Source organism: Grammomys surdaster, unplaced genomic scaffold (genome assembly GCF_004785775.1).
Source record: "Grammomys surdaster isolate TR1022 unplaced genomic scaffold, NIH_TR_1.0 138, whole genome shotgun sequence".
Classification (NCBI taxonomy): Eukaryota; Metazoa; Chordata; class Mammalia; order Rodentia; family Muridae; genus Grammomys; species Grammomys surdaster.
The window spans coordinates 8,735,464-8,754,598 of NW_021604596.1; the positions used below are offsets into that span (position 1 = coordinate 8,735,464).

The 19,135-nt window shown below is 41.3% G+C and overlaps 1 protein-coding gene and 1 non-coding gene across 4 annotated transcripts in view; one reads left to right on the forward strand and one right to left on the reverse strand.

The window, feature by feature from the left end:
• The window catches only part of Trpc6 (transient receptor potential cation channel subfamily C member 6), a 101,189-nt gene that overhangs the window by 31,033 nt on the left and 51,021 nt on the right, over positions 1 to 19,135 (reverse strand). For all 3 annotated transcript variants that reach the window (XM_028763361.1, XM_028763363.1, XM_028763362.1), the window contains exons 2-4: positions 14,515 to 15,289; positions 6,395 to 6,577; positions 3,816 to 3,980 (exon numbers count right to left, since the gene is read on the reverse strand). In XM_028763361.1, the coding sequence (XP_028619194.1) occupies positions 3,816 to 3,980; positions 6,395 to 6,577; positions 14,515 to 15,289 (1,123 nt within the window). The remainder of the gene's footprint in view (positions 1 to 3,815; positions 3,981 to 6,394; positions 6,578 to 14,514; positions 15,290 to 19,135) is intronic.
• LOC114617818 lies at positions 10,672 to 10,803 on the forward strand. Its single transcript, XR_003710880.1, has one exon. It is a non-coding gene; the product is annotated as a small nucleolar RNA SNORA17 (small nucleolar RNA).

A 19,135-nucleotide genomic window follows, 5' to 3' on the forward strand; every position in this document is an offset into this window, starting at 1 on the left:
CACACCCCACATACACACATACATACATGCACACATACACTCATGAATACAGACACATACACCCACACATACCACACACCACATACCACACCACACACACACGAACACATACATGCACACATATACCTGCATATATACACACACACCATAAACCACATACCACAAATACACACATACACATGCACTCACACACAAAGACATGCACATGTACACTCGTGCATAAATGTGTATACACACACACCAAACACACACACAAACACATGCACACATACACTCATGCACACACAAATGTACACACACATAGCATATACCACAGAGAGAGAGTAAAGATAAATGTTTTTCCATTGATTTCATTGGAATACAGTTATATATAAGACAAACTGTATTATAAATATAATTTCTAATCAATCTTTTATTGTTAGTGTCATCAATGTGTACTTTATATATGGCCAAGTTTTGGTCTCATGTATTAATAGGGGGGAATACTATGGTGGTAGATTTTATCCTCATGAGAAAATGTTTCCAGTAATTCCTAATGTCATTACTGTAAGTCGTAAGGAAGTTGCCACTGCTTAAGAGACCTTGTACCAGCATCCCAGTGTGAGTCAGTACAAGGACCTCCGGTGACTGAAATGCTCAGTGTATCTGGGTCATAATACATCATGCTGGAAATGCTGACGTATGTTGTCTCCCACATAACATATGCCTAAAATGAGTCCCACCTGTGTCTAGGAACTGCAGTCACAGCCTGATATGTCTAGCCAGCACACAAAATAGACGGACCAGATACCTATGAATTATTTCAGTGAGCCTTTCAGATTTGAGATTTACATAGACTTGGAAAAGTGACTTCAAAAACATGATGAAAAGATTGTTAGTTATTCAGCCTCCAAACTCATATTTCTGTTTAACAGGACGGTGGGTCAGTATCCCTCACACCTAGCACAACAGAGCTGTAGGCCTGGCCACAGAGGAGTATCACTGGAAGATCATAAGCTCAAGGCCTGAAGAGGCAATTCAGTGGGACCCTGTCTCAAAATACAAAGTTTAAAGAGAATTAAAGATGTCACTCGACGGTAGAGTGCTTACCTAGTATGTCCAAGGCCCTGAATTCAATACTCAGTTCTGAAAAATACTTCTTAATTCTGTTTGAACTGTCACCAGAAAAGCAAGGCCTGGTTTTCACCAAACAGATTATGCTTAAAAAGGAGGTGGCCATTGCTGCTTCTCTCCAGTGCACTTCTCCTTGATACAGACATTCTTTCCTGAAAAAAGCCTTACAGTAGAATTTCTATTAGTATTCTCTGACCATACAAGTGTGGTGGTTTGAGTACGGGAGAGGCACTATTAGGAGGTGTGGCCTTGTTGAGTAAGTGTGACCTTGTTGGAAGAAGTGTGTCACTGTGGCCACGGGCTCTAAGACCCTCATCCTAGATGCCTGGAAGCCAGTCTTCTCCTAAAGGCCTTCAGATGAAGTTGTAGAGCTCTCAGCTCCTCCTGCATCATACCTGCCTGGATGCTGTCAAGGACTACTGGGATAATTGATGCTAGTTAGCTGGAACTAAGAAATTAGCGGTGATTAAGAAAAGATCAGCATCACTGAGGTGAAACCTTCTAGGAAGTGTTTTCTGAGAGCACAAAGATGCTGTGTTCCAAAGACAGCCAAGTCTGTACCTCACGCTGCAGCTGGACTTGGTAATGTGTAAGAGTTATCCAGGTGGTACTGGTTTTGAAGGCATGAAAAAATCATGGAGAGCAGCTGAGGCTTGGTACTGTGAGAGGCCATGGAAGGCCACTGGTGAAGGTGCAGCCTCAGTTACAGTTGATGGCTCAGCACTGAAGGGGTCATGAAAAGAAATTGAGGCTTGGCACCGTAAACAGAGCCTTATGAGGGGCTATTGGTGAAGCCTAGTTGCAATGAGAAACTCCAGCATATTAGACATGCCAGTACCATGGGAAGACCACCAGGAACACCAGCAGCAATGGAATGACATCAACCAGAGAACAGAGTGCTACAGAGTGCAGAGCTGGAGAAGAAACCCAAGCCCTTTGGAGGAGCCCAGAAAATCATGTGTGAATCCCAGACAATGGAATCAGAAGCTGAAATGTTGAAGTTGCCTTGGATACCCTAAAATGTTAGAGATGTCAGAACTGTGGGATACCTACCAAGGAAATCTGCTAACAGGGAGTAGAACCAGCCCAGAAGAATAAAGTTTGATGCTGCTGAATGCCAACAGCAGTGAATAAGGAAAAAAGGAATTGGAGGTCTGGAGAGTGCCTTTACATCAGACATGGAAGCGTAAAGTTTGGAGTTTGCCCAACTGATTTTCTGTATAGCTTTGGTCCAGTATTTTTTACTTTATACAGAATTACAGTTAAGAGACTGCATGAATCTCAGAAGATATTTTGAACGTTGGACTTTTGACATTGCTGAGACTGCTATAGACTATGAGGAATTTTTGAAATTGGATTAAACGTGTTTTGCATTATGCTATGACTAGGTATGGCCCCCACAGATTCATGTGTTTAAACAAGCTTATGGGGGTCAGGGAGTGGAATGTGGTGGGTTGAGAATGTTTGGCCAAGGAGTGGCACTGTTAGGAGGTATGGCCTTGTTGGAATAAGTATGGCTTTGTCAGAGGAAGTGTGTCACTGTGGGTGTGGGCTATAAGACCCTCATCCTAACTGCCTGGAAGCCAGTCTTCTCTAGTGGCCTTCAGATGAAGATGTAGAACTCTCAGCTCCTCCTGCACCATGCCTGCCTGGATGCTGCCATGCTCCTGCCTTGATGATAATAGACTGAACCTCTGAACCTGTAAGCCAGCCCCAATTAAATATTGTCCCTTATAAGAGTTGTCTTGGTCATGGTGTTGGTTGACAGCAGTAAAACCCAAACAAAGACACAAAATAATAATCATATTGCAGGAGAAACAAAGAAAGGAATAATGAACAAATTTGATGAAGCCTTCAATAGATGAGCTCAATAAAACTAGAACTTTTTAAAGTGAACAAAATTGTGTATTTCTATATGCTTAGAGGAAAATAGGGAAATAATAGACTGATATTTTATTTCATAGGTAAATAGTGACAGTATTCTGTTTTAGGTGAATTTTCAGGATTTTTTTCTATCTCTCATTGGAAATAAGCACTATTTTTAGAATATTGAAAAGAATAGGACATCGTGGAGTACTTGGCCCTAAATAGGACATTTGTGTGACACTGTCAAGGTTTGAGAGTCATCCTGAATGAAAGGAAGGAGAAATTGTAAGAGCCAGAGGTGGTGAAAGACTTTAGCCAAACAGGGTCTTCTAGACATGACCAGGCTATTACACAAGTAAACTCAAAGTAGCTGTGCTGCTTATACAAGTCTTGCTCAAATCAAGGCAGACAAAACCTCAGCATGTGGCCAGAGGAAGAATGCCACGAAGTCCCACAGGTGGCTAAAGTGGCACGAAGTCTCACCCCTGGCTGAAGTGTGATTGGCAAGTAGGCTCCTGAGAGTGAGACAGAGGCAGTTACTAAGAGGCTACCCGTGCTCTGGTGGGCAGCCTACAGCCATGCATATGCTGGCATCATTAAATGAACTCTGTGAGTTTTTAAAAGCGTACATGAAGTTAGGAGGACCAAATGCCGGTGTCTACAGGGAAGGAATGGGGGCTGGACTTCTTCCAATATATTACATGTATGTGTGAAATTCTCGAACAAATGGATTATTTAAACCTGTGTACTTCAAATCAGATTTTCGTTTGGGAGCTAGATCTTTGCCTGCTGGACAGAATTCAGCTACCCATGAACTACAGGCCTCACAGACGTACCTTGCTGCATGGAGCACACCAGTATATGAGAGCCAGGAAGGGCAGTCCAATGGCAACGGCAAGGACCACGAGGAACTTCACTGCCATGGTCTGCTGCCGTAAACCAGAGAGATTCTCATACCATATGGATAGGAGCTGTTGCTGGCAGTTTGGATGAGCCACAAACTAGGGATGAGACAGCATACAGAATGGTTTGATTAAAAACAACTCAGCGTGGATTATCCTCTGGAGTTCTGGTGAATCTTTTTGATGCTTTCCCAGGGGAAATGCAGTTAGAATTAAGGAACAAGGCATCTAACAGGTAGCAAGCAAAACAGTTCTAAATCTGTTCTATGTATTCAGATATTCCTGTTGATAACCTCTTCCCTATGACTGGTGGTCTGACTTTTAAAACACAGAAAACATTTGGATTTTTAACATTATAAAAAGATTTGTAAGTGTTTTATACACGTGCTTTTATGCATTTTATATTTTTTTCTTTTCAGCAAGAAAGCAAGAGTAAGATGATCCTAGCTTAAATTTAGTTTATTTATAAAAATTTGCTTTTAATTGGCTGCATGTTCATGTGAGCACCTGTGTATGTATGTGCATAACTTTGTGGGTATTGTGTGTACATGTGTGAATGTGTATGTATATGAATGTATATGTGTATGTAAGTAACTGTGTAGGTTCTGTGTACATGTGTGTTGTGTGAATGTGTATGACTGTGTGTATGTGTGTGTTTGTATGTGTGAGTGTGATTGTGTGTGTGAATGACTATGTGTGAGTATGTGTTGTGTGTGCATGTGTTGTGTGAATGTGTATGTTTTGTGTGTAAGTGACTTGTGTGAGTGTATGTGTGTTTGTGTGTAAATGACCTGAGTGTATGAGTGTGTGTGTGTGTGTGTGTACACATGAGTCCACATGCCTTCAGAAACCAGAAGAGGGAGAGCGTCACACACACCCCCGAAGCTGAAGTTATAGGCAGTTTGTAAACCTTCTGACATGGATGCTAGAAATTGAACTTGGTTATGCTTTAAAAAGAGTGTGTGCTCTTGACTGCCGAGCCATCTCTCCAGCCCCAAATCACTGTTTCAAAACAAATTACACTTTCCCTTCACTGATCTAGAGTGGTGTGTTTCCTACAGGGATCACGTTAATATTTGCATCTGTCAATTCTATCCCACAGCTCCACTGGGAGTCTCTGTTATCATCTTAAATCTTTCAATTAAATTTTTGCTAGAATTCCTTCTTCTCACACATTTCATTTGAATAATGTGTTTTTCTTCATATTTATTTTTTATATAAGACTTTGATGTTAGTCTGTATACAAAAGAAGCAATCATCTAAAATAAAATTTTATAAGGAAAAAAATCAGGTTATGTTTTGAAAAAAAATTCCATCCAGATGAGTCTTAAGGACGGTTCACCCCAAAAATAACGAAAGCAAAGCATTTCCTCAAAGGCAAAGCTTGAGAGAAATCACTGGGAGGAGGAGGGGGCCCTCCCTGCACACTGTGGGGAGGAGGGACCCCTCTCTCTCATACTGTTAGAACTGGAAACTGGATGCATCTTTTTTGGAGGGAAATTTACAAAATATTCTAAAATACAATAAAGATAGTGTATAAAGTAAAATTCTAGCAAATTAATTTCACACCCAAGGATTCTTTGCACATTTAAAACAAGTCGTTTAAAAATGTTTACTATATAAAAATATTCAGTGTCCTAATGACCAGAGAATTAACAATATAGTAAGCTTCATTTCACTGAACTGATTAAATGAACAGAAGAAATGATACAGCAGGCCCAGAGAAACAACGACCTGTGTATTGTTGACTGAAGAGGCTCGGACAAGAAGTTGTGGAAGGAAACAGTAATGGCTAGTTACTCTCTGTGGTTAGCTGGCAGGTTAAGAGGTAGCAGGACTATTTTGAATAATAACTATAAATAGATAGTGCTTTTATTTTATATATAAAAAGAACTATATTTAGTAGCTTGTTAATGGCTGGAGAGATGGTTCTGTGCTTAAGAGCACTTGATGCTCTTTCAGAAGAACAGAGTTTAGTTCCCCAGGATCCAACCCCTTTCTGGTTTCATCCAGCATACACATGTGCATGTGTACTCACACATAATAAGTAAATGAAATAAGTAAAACTAAAAAAGTCTTCATGTCCTAGGAAAGTTTTCAGAGGAGTAGGGTTCTCTGTCTAAAGAAGAACCTAAAAAATATTCTAGAAAGATCCTGGAAGGATTAAAACAGAAAAAGGAATTGAAACTGCTGGTCCAAATTGAAAACTAACAATCACCAGGAAAACTGAAATCTGAAATATTGTGACTTCGTTTCCTTCATACAGACAATGCCTTAGGGTTTTATACAGAGACAGTGTTGTTATTACCTGAGTCAATCAAAATTGCACTGACCGTGATGGTCTACCTCTAAGGACTCCAGGATTTTAATGACTGGCCAGCCTTCTGGGTTCCGTGCCTCACTATATGCTTTCTTGAGACCCCATCTACTGTAACTGTCAGTTAGAAACCCCCTGATCTATCCAGCTGGGCATATCCATGCACACAAACTGAAGCAACAATGCCCGACCTTACTTTTTTAACTTCATATTTAATAGCAAGTTTTAAACGACTGAGATTCGGACGGCCAAGGTCCCCAGGCTGGCGAGTCTCCGCATCCCCATTGAGGATGGCCTCAACTTCCTCCGTATTTCTGCAGAGGTCTAGGAGACCAACAACGAAATCCTTGCACTGCATAGACAGCTTCCTGTAGTCATTCTAGGAAAGAGAAGTATGGTTAAAACGAGAAGAGCTAACTTATATTCCATGGGTGGCAGGAATTTTCAGATAAGAGGAAAAATCAAATTTGAGTTGCAGTACACCTGACTTGTTTTGTTTTGAGACAAGGGTCTCACACTGTATGATACGCTGATATAAAACTTGCTGGTCTCAAATTTACAGCAAGCTTCCACATTCGTTTCCCAAGTGCTGCAGTCAGCATGAGCAGCCATGCCCAGCTTACTTTCACTGTATTTTATTCTAAATATATTTTGATCCTACTTTTCTGTCAGCTCTCTAGGATATTTTACCACCATGAAGAATTTTCTCTAGATTCTAAAATAATGATATCTGCCCAAAGAATTACCAAAGCTATTTTAAAAAGTTTTGCTGTGATAAACTCACCAACTAATGTGGAAGAAACCTCCACAACATGACTTCTATACTTTGCAAAGACTCTGTCCTATGTGGTATAATTTCACCATCAAGGTACAAAATACATACTTAAGAATGCCAAAAGACTTCTAGAAAGGTGACATAAGAAGCAAGCACACACTTGACAATTACCTTCTTTCTTTTTCTCCTTTCTAGCTTTCTTTCTTTCTTTCTTCCTTTCGTTCTTTCTTTCTTTCTTTTTTGTTGTTATTTTTTGAGACTGATCCTCAAACACCTCCTGATCCTCTGCCCTCACCTCTCTGATGCTGGGAATACAGATGTGTTTCACCATTTTTAACTTATCAATTATTTTTATAGAATTATCATTTCTTATACTATGAATCCAGCACAGGATCAAAATATAGGATCTATCTATGGATTCTGAGAACTCAGATTCTCTTTAGAGAAGAAAAAATTTAGGTGTGTGTGTGTGTGTGTGTGTGTGTGTGTGTGTGTGTGTGTGTGGTGGGGGACTTTCAGGTATGCATGCATGCTTACCTGCAGGTATGGAGGGATAGTACCTTCAGATGTGTGGTGGATAGCTGCAGGTTTATATGTGGGTAGTTGCAGGTGTGTGTGTGTGTGTGTGTGTGTGTGTGTGTGTGTGTGTGTGTGTGTAGTACCTGAGGTATATGTGAGTACCTGCAGGCTCAGGGGAGTCCCTGCAGTTGTGGAGGGTACCTTTAATCCCAGCACATGAGAGGCAGAAGCAGAGGGGTGATGAGCTCCAGAACAGTGTGAGCTATACAGTGAGACAGTTTCAAAACCAAACAGTATTTAATGGAGAAACTTTAACTGTGCTATTATATCCTTCCAAGGAACTAATGTGCTGCTGGAAAGAAATCAGGATGAAGGTCATATTTCAGTGAGCATAAACTGCTGCTGTCCTCTGACATTATCTCTTCACATGTTCATTGTGTCTTCCCAATGCTTCCTTCCTGTTTATTTTCTTACCCTGAAATAAGGTTTTCTTTATATCACCAAATGTCAACCAAAATCCTGTCATCAAAACCTGAGGTAGAGCAGGTAGATACAATCCTACTTATTTGCCATATAATCTTGCTGAGGGCAAAGAATGTATCCCAAATCATTCACTCAGTAACTGTTGATATCTGACAGTGATATAAATCTGTTTGACCCCGAATTCATTCATTGCCTTTGAGGGCACCGCACCATGTTGCTAATCTAGAAGACCTAGCAAGACCATTTCTTGCTAAACTAGGAGACTTTAAAGGGGGAATGTACCTGAAGATCAGGATTAAGGCAGAATATTATTCTCCAGATAATGACAAGTGCCCAGTCGTGCTATAGGAACTGATTTCAGTCTGGGACTATCCTGATCTTTAGGAGAACGATTAATAAAGGGCCAACTCATCACAGCTCTGCTGTAATCAATTCAAGAAGAGCAAGAGATGAACAGTCTCTACCCTTTGGGGAATGTAAAACTGAGTTAGATAAGATTTCAACTAAGAATTAGGAAAACACATTCTTTGAGATCCGTCAGATGCCACCAACTGTCCTGTCATTTTCACTAATGGAGGTTTTGGTGATCAGCATTGACTCTTCCAGGTTCTACAGCTGCTGTGAGGCTGAAGGATCAAGAAAGAAAAAGACATGCAAGAGATGTGGAGGGTACCAGACCACCTGAAGCAGACTGTCCTGATAAACCTTTCTGTAGCTGTGAACTGTCGGAGACCTAAAATCTGTTGGAAAGAGACTTCCTCTATCCATTCACTTCACACTTCAGCAGGAAATGCAAAAGAAAATGCCTGCTTATGCACAAGATGGGTATGCATGCAGAATGATGCTGTATTTGTTTGCACATCTGTCTCTCTTCAACAGACTCACGTAGTTCCCCATTTCCAGGCAACTAAAATATAATTACAGAATTTTCACCTCTCCTTTTCCCTACTGCCTCCATTTACCCTTCACATTCTCTCCCAAATTCATGGGGCATTAACCATTGTTGTTACATATATTGAATAAATAAAGGCATAAATACGGCCTGTGAATCACCTCTGTTGGCTGCATGTATTTTTCTAGGAATAACAATTTGTACTGAGTAACTAATGAGGGGCGCATTCCCAGGCCCTCTCTCCATAGTTGTTAAGATGGGACCTACTTTTGGTAAAATGGTCATTTTTCCGTTATTGAATCTGTCAATGAATGAGTGTGAACGGTTTCAATTTTATTGTCCTCCTCGGTTTCTCCCTTCAGATAGTTAAAGTTCTCTTCATAGAAGTCTTTCACCTCCGAGGTTAGGTTTATTCTTAGGTGTGTATTTTGAGATTGTTGTGAATAGGAGAGTGTGCATGGTCTGCTTCTCAGCACGGGTATTCATTGGTGTGTAGAAAAGCTACTGGTTTTTTCGTTTGGGGTTTTTTGTGAGTTAATTTGAGTATGTTTCCAGACAAGTGCCATATCTTACTTCTCTCTTGAGTCTACCCAAGCTGGCATAGTGTGAGGCATACACTCGGCAACCTTGGCTGGTGAATGTAGTGGAGCACGGAAGGACATAAAGCATCACTCTATCTGAATTGCTGCTTGCTGCTTCCCAGGTATGAGGTAGGAAATGGCAGCTCCTTGTCTGGTCTCCTAGTGAGCACTGCTCTGTCATGAAGTCAGAATGAAAATAACTTAAAATAATTCATACATGTCAACAAGAGTACATGTTCTCCTTTCTGATTGGTCAGCCAGGACCTCAGCTCTGTGTCCCTGGTGTATGACTCCATCTTGCAGGTTATATCTTAAGTAAGTGACACCCTTTGTTCCCCTATAAGGTCTGATAATAGGCACAATACCTTAATACTGACAAATACTACTTCCCAATTCAGCCCGGTTTCTTGGAAGATATTTATCTTTCAAGCAGGTAAAGCCAGACGTTTTTAAACATTTTACAGAAAAACATAGCAATGGTTTAAAAATAGGCACAGCAGTAGCTCCTCTGCTAGTCTCTTTCCCCTCTCTGCAGCAGAGGCGTCTGGAGAACCATGTGCATGGCACAGACCTCTAGGGAGACATAACAGAGCTGGAAAAAGCTGCAGGAAAACTCTCTTCAGGACAACAGGGATGCTGATGCTCCTTACGGCACAAAAGAAATGAATGGGGAAGTGGGGGCCTAAAATGAATCATTGTGTTACTACAAGCAACCCACAAGGTAGCAAGGTTCAGAAAAGAGTCAACCGACCAGACTTACAGAAACATATGGCAACACCAATGAACTATGGACACTAGGGGCGTGTATTTGTCAACAAGGCCATCCTGTACTGATCTCTCCCTTTGAAATTTCTCACTCTGGGTTTGAGCTTAGAGTAGAGCCAGGAATATCTGCTCTTCTATAGTATTAAAATAAAAGTTCTGGTCTTCCATTTTTGGTTTTGTGTTTGTGTATTTGTTTGCTTGATTGCTTACTAATTCTTATGTCCACTGCCAAGGCTTAATTCTGTCAAACTTACAATAGTCAAGACCTCGAATTATTCTTGAGATAAGATATTTTATTTGTTTGTAAAATATCGTGTGTTCCTAGTAATAAAGGATCCCCCTTTTAATGATGTTACCATAAACATTAATGGATGCCCTAAATTTCCCACACTTCATCTGTCTGCTGAAAATTAGGCTCGGCGATAGAGATGAGTGTGACTAGTGCTAAAATGCTATCACCTGCCCCTAGGTGTGTTACAGGTGTGATTGCCACATCACATGTATGTCAGTGGGCAGCAGAGAGAAGAGAGGTTGCATGTATGGTCAATGTTATGACCTATGAACACCTGAATGTTTAGTAGCCTAAATGTTCCCTGAAAAAAACAAGCCTGAGACAACCATCAGTCCATCACTGCAAGGCCTGGGGGAACAGACCAGGCCTGAGATGACCCCTGACAGGTGCCATAATGCATGAGCAAAACATAGCACTCCTGAGACCACTCCTGATGACTCCAGACACTCGGAGACCAGGCGCCACTAAGAGGAGAAAGTAAGTAATGGAGAAATGGGAAAACAAGAGAAACAAAAGATGTAGACATAGGGAAGGGAGATGGAACTGGAGACTCAAGGATAGTGAGGAACAGCCTCACGAGAGTCACTGGTGATACCACCTGGGATTCTGGCCTGTGCTGCCACCAGGGGCTATGTCTCAGTCTGTGATGTGGCTTCTGTAGCAGCAGTGGTCTGTTAGCTCCAAAGATCAGGCAGAGGTCCCTAGTCTGGGCTGCTGCCTAGGAACATCTTGATGTCTGAGGGCTGTACAGAACTGGCCTCACCCCTCATCTAGGCATAGTGGGAGAGCTAGCCCTACCTCTTGTCTCCTGAATGGTGGCATCATAGAGGAAAAGCTCTCTTCTCCTTCTTTTTGCTCTCATCATGGGTGGTGGGCAGGAGAGTTGGCCCCAACTGGGTCCTAAAAGCAGGAGAGCAGGCCCTGCACTTCACCTGGGCAGCAGAGAAAAGGTGACCCGAATGGCAGGGACGTGGATGAGTGGGCCTGGGAGTGTAAGGATGGAGGGGATGGCTGGTCCTGCAAGTTGTCTGCTGTAAGGCAGCATAGGCAAAGGAGAGATGCCCTCCCCTGCTCTTGCCTTTTGCCACCTGAGGCAGGTGAGAGAGCTAGCCCTTGGGTCATGAGAGCAGAGAGCTAACTTTGACCCTCACCTACTACAGTACCTGGGAGAGCAGGCCTGAACCTCACCTGGGCATCAGAGTAGAAATGGCCCCAGATGTAAGCTGGCCTTCTGTGACAGCAGGAGAGAAAGTGGGTGAGCCCACCAGCTCAGATACATTTTAGGCCTAGACTCATGGCTTTGAATTGGCCCACCCCAAGATCTACACCACCAATGAGCTGCTGCAGTTCATAAAGGAGAAGGTCACACAGATTCAAAACTAACTTTGTTGTCTGCATGACACCAGGCAACAAAACAAGAGGAGTCCCAGTGATGCTCCAGGATTGACAGAGTAGCAGACGCCAATGCAATCATTCAGTGAACATTTGCAAAACAAAGTGTGGCCAAAAAGGTATACTGTGGGACACACTGTGACACACTACAGCCTCTACAAGATTTCTTTCCTCTGTTGGGTGAGAGGCTGCAGTGTTGGAGGGTGGGTATGAGGGCAAGGGGAGATGAGTGAGACTGGAGGTGTGCATGATGGGAAATTCACAAAGAACCAATAAAAAGGTTTCAAAATGCTAAAGTGTACGTGTGTGGTCAAGTTTAGCAGTAAGAATCAAGATGGTTTTTAATATACGTTGCATCTTCATTATCCATCATTGCCAGAGAAAACATCTTTCTTGACTGAGCTGCCAGCAAGACTGAGGTAAGGAAGGTTAACACCAAGGACCACTGAGTGTAGGACCCTTCCATGGATTTTGCCTTCTGAAATTTCAAATTCCAGTTTTCAAGAATTGTCAGAAAATACTAATTGGATGGAAATTTTCTAGAAATAGGCAGTTTTTAAGTTTTAAATTCTATACACTTCCTGACAGTATGATAAATCCTTTCATTTCTCCAGTTTTATCTCCCCCATGTCCTGTGTTCAAAAATAGTGACACCAAAGACCTAACCAGGAGAGACTGTACCACAGTCTCCAAAGGTGTGCAGTATAGAGACCACATGGAATAGAAAAGATTACATTATCATATACTCGTATGAAACACTGAGTTTGATGAAATGACTTGATTCAGAGCTGCATGTATTTGGTAAAGTGGACAATAATGATAGCTCAGTGGCATATAAAGTGTTTGCAGCACAGACTTGAAGACCTCAGCTCAATCCCAGCTCCAACATAAAAGTCCAAGCCTTTAATTCCAGTGCTAAGGGGGCAGAGGCAGGCAAATCCTGGGAATTCTCTGAACTACCAGTCTAGCCACATACGGGGGCTGCAGATACAGTGAGAGACCCTGTGTCAAAGCCAAGGGCCTATGAGATGGGTCAGCAAGTAAAGATCCTTGTCACCAAACCTTACAAACTATGTTTAGTCCTCAGAATCCACACAATAAAAGGAGAGAATCAACTCTCAAAAATTGGTGTCTGACCTCCAGACACGTGCCATGACACATAGACACACACAAAAAAACTAATGTTGACAGTGACTGAGGAAGACACTCAAAGTCAACCTCTGGGCATCACATGTTCATGAACACATGCATATTCACATACATGCATTTGCATATAAACACACATATACACGACATACATATACACAAATAGTCATGACATGACAGGTCAGAAAAACATGAACACAATCAGACTGGATAACCCATGGAGGAAGCTCTGCAGTGTGAGGATGCTCTTTGGCTTGGAGTCTGAGCTGTTATCCTCTCCACATACAGCAGGGACCACATAGACACATGGATCTGACACCACATCTTTCCCCAGACACTTCTAGTAAGAGTCAGTTTAAAGCTCAGCAGACCTGCTTTATTCATGTATACAAAACTGTTCTGTGGAATCTTTTCTATCACCCTCAGCCTTCCAAAATCCCATTCATTCTTCCACACATAGCTGAAGTGCCACTTCACATGAAAATTGGCTGAAACATAGAGGAATATAATCTTTCTCCTTAACTTCTATAGCATAATGGCCCAAGCTCTATCTAACAGTCCCCCTTTACTTTATGTCATGTTCGTTCACATATGTACTGCCTCTCCAATTGTGCCTTGTTCATCTTTCTGATGCAGTGGCATGTTTTACTGTGTACTATATACAATATAAGGAAGCTGGAAATTAGAGGAAGCCTGTATTCTGACCCCAGCTCTGTCTTCACCAGTTGTTGAATTCAAGTACTACTAAACAATCCTATCCACCAGTCCTTGTGTAGAATAGAAAAGAATACCCACTCATGACTGTGATAAATGCAAACTATCTGACAGAAAGCAGATCATTACAACAATAATTATACTTACTGAAGGAAACATAAAATTGTGGCTGGGAAAATGGTTCAGTCAATAAAGTCCCTGCTGTACAAGAACTAGTACTTTAATTGAGATCCCTGGAACATGTTGTTAAAAAAGAAAAAACTGCACACTGATACATGTCTGTAATTCCAGCACTAGTTTTAGATACTGGATACCTGAAGCTCATTATCCAGACATTTAGCTGTATTAATGAGACCCAGGTTCAGTGAGAGATCCTGTCTCAAACAATAAGGTAGAGACTGATTAAGGAAGATACCCAACGACAGCTGTTGGCTCCATATACACACATATGCACATACATCCATTTGTGTACATTCACATAAACACACACAGCACAAACATATCTCCTCCCCACCTACACATCTCCAAAAAGTCCCAACATGCACAGTAATTAGCACATTATAGAAACACACCTAGGCTTTACTTTCCCTTTTTCTGAGCCTTCCAAACTCCTATCAACTCTTCCACACATAGCTAAAATGACAGCTTCTACAGAACTTTGCTGAAACCTGGTAGGCATTATATATTCCTTGCTCTGATATTTTACAGCACATTGCTTATATATCTACTTAGTACTTGAACTTTGTGAGTGACCTACCTTGAACTCTTTCTCAATGTTGGCAAGTACTGCTAGCTCATTGCTAAGTTCTAAAGCTGTCATGACTGGATCTTCGCTGGACAATGACAGGTATGCTGGACTTGCCAAGCCTTTGTAGGCATTGATCCTGGATCTAGAGTGGCTGAAGGAGTCATGCTTTTGCTTCTGGCTGCATTCTGTACACTTGCAGAAGTAATCATGAGGCCGTTCAATCCGAGCACCCTTTCTCAGGAGGGTATGCACAATTTCATATTCCTGGCAATGGGCAGCCAGGATGATTGGGGTCACATCATGGGAGAACCGTGTCCCATCTTCATCATAAGCATAAAAGTCATCTTGCTGGAGTTCAGACTGGCTGGGGCTTGTTGCTAACCTCTTGCCTTCAGCAAAAGCTGGATGATTGAGGATTGCCTCCACAATCCGTACATAACCTTTACTAATAGCTAAGAGTAAAGCATCCCCAACTCGAGACAGGTTTTCCTTCTTGAGTAACAGCTCTGTAATTTCCAGGTGCTCATTGGCCACTGCCAACTGTAGGGCATTCTGACCCATGTAATCCACACAGTTAACATTGAGGGAGAGACATTCTTCTAGCATCTTCCGCACCACTGGGATGTTGCCATATTCAGCTGCATCTAGAAAGCGTTCTTCCTCAATAGACAGGCTTGTCGAGTGATCATTAAACATGTATGCTGGTCCTCGATTAGCCAACCTTCTTCCCTTCTCACGAAGAACCGTCTGCCGCCGGTGAGTCAGTCTGTTTTCATTACCCCGGCTGCAATAAGACAGAACGACGGTGGAGAAATCATATTAGAAGCATTTTCGTAGGCCAAATGACCTGTCATTCGTCTAATGCAATCCTCAAGCATATTAGATGTAGCCTCAGCATCTTTAGATGTACTAGCTGATAAGATGAAGATTAATTTACTTGTTAATGAATTCCAAGAATTTCTTATTTAAGAAAGATAAGCACATTACAGAGCTTAACATTCCAGTTTTGAGGTAGAGACCCTGAGACGATTACCCTCCTTTTTCTTATGTCATTCACTGAGAGACATTGGTGAGTATTTCTGAACTGGAGATGGTAAAAACTTAGAAAAATGCCATTGGTCACTGTGATGGTTAGTTTTAAATGTCAACTTGCCACAGTATACAATCACCTGGAAAGAGTCGTATTGAAGTATTATCTAGATCTGGTTGACCTGTGTGATGATGGTAGGGGATAGGGTATTTGCTTAGTTGTACATGGACTCAGCTCACTGTGGGCAGCACCAATCCCTGTATTAGAGCTCTGGGTTGCATAAGAGTCAAGAGAGCTTGCAGAGTAATAAGCAAGGAGGTATCATGGGTGCATTTGCTCCTCCTCTCTGGTCTTGTCTGTGGCTGTGCTGTGACCAGCTGTCTCAAGCTCCTGCCTCTGTGAATTCCTTCCAGTGATGGATTGTAACCAGGATTCATTAAGCCAAATAAATTATTTTTTCTAAATTGTTTGTGTCAAGGTATTTGTGATATCTACAGAAATAAAACTAGAATAAAGAACACGAAAGCATTTTTAACTGGCAAACAGAATAGTAAATTTACCCAAGACTTCAGTGTTTAGAGTCATTCCTATGTACATTACTCCAGAAAAATGAGAATGAAAATGTACTATTTATTCCTCTAAATCTTATCATCTAAAAGCAGAAGTCAGCACACAGCCCAATTATCAGCTGCTTTGCTGATATGATGAGCCTATAACATGGCCTTCTAGCCTAGCTGTAGGGAGAAAAATGTGTCAAAAATACAAAAATGACTAGTCAGATGCATGTGCATTTGAAAGCTGGGGCTCCAAGTGAGAATAGATGGAAGCTGTTTTTTTTTTCCAGCAGTGGAATCATTTATGCACTGAGGGAGAACTGTACTTGCTGAGACAATTAAGGCTTGGACTCTGCCAACGTGCAAAATTGCTGAAAACTTGAAGAAGTCATGATCAAGAATCCAGGAAGAAAGGAAAGCATCGTGGTGAGGAGACTGTTGCTGAAAGACCACTGGCCCCCACTGAGGCCTTTAACCTATATAAGAAGAAACTTGAGCAACTTTTGTCCTGATCAAAATCCTATAAGAAGTCTATACTTTATGAATCCAGCGTTTAGTGTCAGAAGGTCTTCTTGAGGTTGGATGGCTCTTGTTCAATTAAAATATTCAAATCTAATAAGATAGTAATAACTATCACCTCCTCGAAACCCAAAGAGGAGTAGGACAGGCCTGTTTAAGGGAGGAGCTTAAATGAAGGAACTAGAGATGACAAATGAGTAGTTTCCTTGTTATAAACGTTCAAGGGCGTAGCCTCTCTAAATCCTGCAACAGACCCTCCAGTATGAAGAGAGTAGCAATTGATACATGTCACAAGCCATCTTTCCTGAATGTAGCCAGGTCTAGAAAACCTAATGCCCTTTCCTTTCTGGGATGTATCTGCTTGCCTGACTGTGTTGTCTGTAGAGTATGCCCACCATCAAAAAGAGCTTAGTGAAACTTCATCAACTCCAAGATTATAGTTCAAGGAGATTGTACAGTGCACTGCCAGTTCACAATGAGCTGTCATCTTCATTCTTCATATCCTACTACAGAGACAGTAGCTCATCCATTTCCACTGACGTCATACTCAGCAGCCAGGAAACGAAAGTCGATAGATGTCCATCAAGTGATGAATAGCTCAAGCATGTTATGGGAGAGGGATCAGGAAAATTGAAGGAGCCAAGGAGCAGGAAGTCTGTTGTGACATTGTGTCTCCTGGACATGTCAGAGAAGCTATATAAAGCTGCCTAAAAAAGCCCTGACAAGTAAGACATCAATAAGCATGCTAACACTGAAATGGAAAAGCTCCTGTGTTCGACCTCAACTCTAGACAAAGAACTACAGCAACCAGAGAATGCTGAGGGCAGGAGAAAAACCATTCCTGTGGGAAAATCCTCTTGTGGTTATCCAGTCATCTGTTGCTTTGAAGGAAAATGTCCCCCATGGGCTCCTGTATTTGCATGATTTGTCCCCAGTTGATAAATTGTTTGGGAAGAATTAGGAGGTGTGGCCATGTGTGCCCTTGTTGGAGGAAGTGCATCACTGGGAGTGAGCTTTTAAAAGCCCATACCAGACACAATCTGCTCCTTCCCTCCCTCCCTCTCTTCCTCTCTCCCTCTGCTTCCCTCCCTCTCTCCCCCACCACTCTTGTCTCTCTGCATGATGCCTGTGGATTAGGATGTAGCTCCCAGCTTCTTCCCAGCACCATGCTATTTGTCTGTTCCTTTGCCTGCCACCATTATCCCACTATAAAGATGATGGACTAAGACTCTGAAACTGTAGGCAAGTCCAGTTAAATGCTTCCCTTTATAAGAGTTGCCTTAGTCATGGTGTCTCTTTACAGAAATAGAAGAGTGACTAGGACAAATGCCATGCGATTAGCCTTGAGATAATATACATACAGGTGACATTACATAAACTGAGAAAGTTGTATTTCTGTATTTAGTAATATATATGCATGTACATATACATATATATGTGTATATGTAATAATAAGTTTCTTTTAAAAAGAAACAGTGAAACTGAAAGAGCAAGGGGCACATGGGAGGGGTTGGAGAGAGAAAGTGTAATTAATGTAATTATATTATTATTTCAAAAAATAAAAAAAATCATTGTGAAAATGTGGTACATTTACATGATGGAATGTTGAGAAAATGAAATTCTGAAGTTCACAGGTAAATGGAAGCAAACGTTTTGTAGATGAGCCATGTCTAAAATGACTTAATCCTATCACCGAGTGTAACCAATGGTGTGGTTGGATGAGGAGCTCAAGGTTGCCAGAAATCCTGAAGTTCAGACTCTGTTGGATTCTAGTTCTGAAACAACTGTTGAAAAAGCATAATGTGCTTTGGATTCAGGGTCACTTCTTTGTCTCTATTCTTTTAAGATTACATGATGAGTTCTCGTAGGGTGCCCTTTCTCCTCGACAACTCTAAGGACATTTCTGCCATAGGTCTTAAATAGTCTTCCTTCCTACTTCATGTTTAACTCCCTGGATATGGAAGTTGGGCTTTTCATAATTGTTCTTTAGTTTTATTACCCTTTTCTCTCATTTCTAATTATTTATCTGTGTGTATCATATTCTGGGAGACTTTTTTCAATTTTATCCTGTGGTAAAACTAATAAGTTTTTTTTCTGCTGCTACACTTTAACTTTCAAGATCTTTTTCAAATGTTTCCTTTATTTTTTTATTATTAAATTTTTCTTTTTATTATAATTTGTTATTAATATACTATGATAAAATAGATTCCTTTTTAGCCATTATATTTTTATAATTATCAATTATCCTTTATTATTATGTTCATTATTATAACTACTACTACTGAGTGTGCATGTGGTGTAATGTGGGTGTCTGCCTGTGTAGAGATCAGGGGACAATTTCAGGAGTGCTTTCTCTCCTTCCACCATGAACTCCAGGAACCTAGCTAGGGCCTTCAGGCTTGTGTGGCCAGGGCCTTTCTGCACTGAGCCATCACATGGCCCAAATATTTCTTCATAATAATTTTTTCAGTATCTTTTTATATCCCATTTGGATATTAAGAATACAGGCTGTACAGATTGTAGCTCT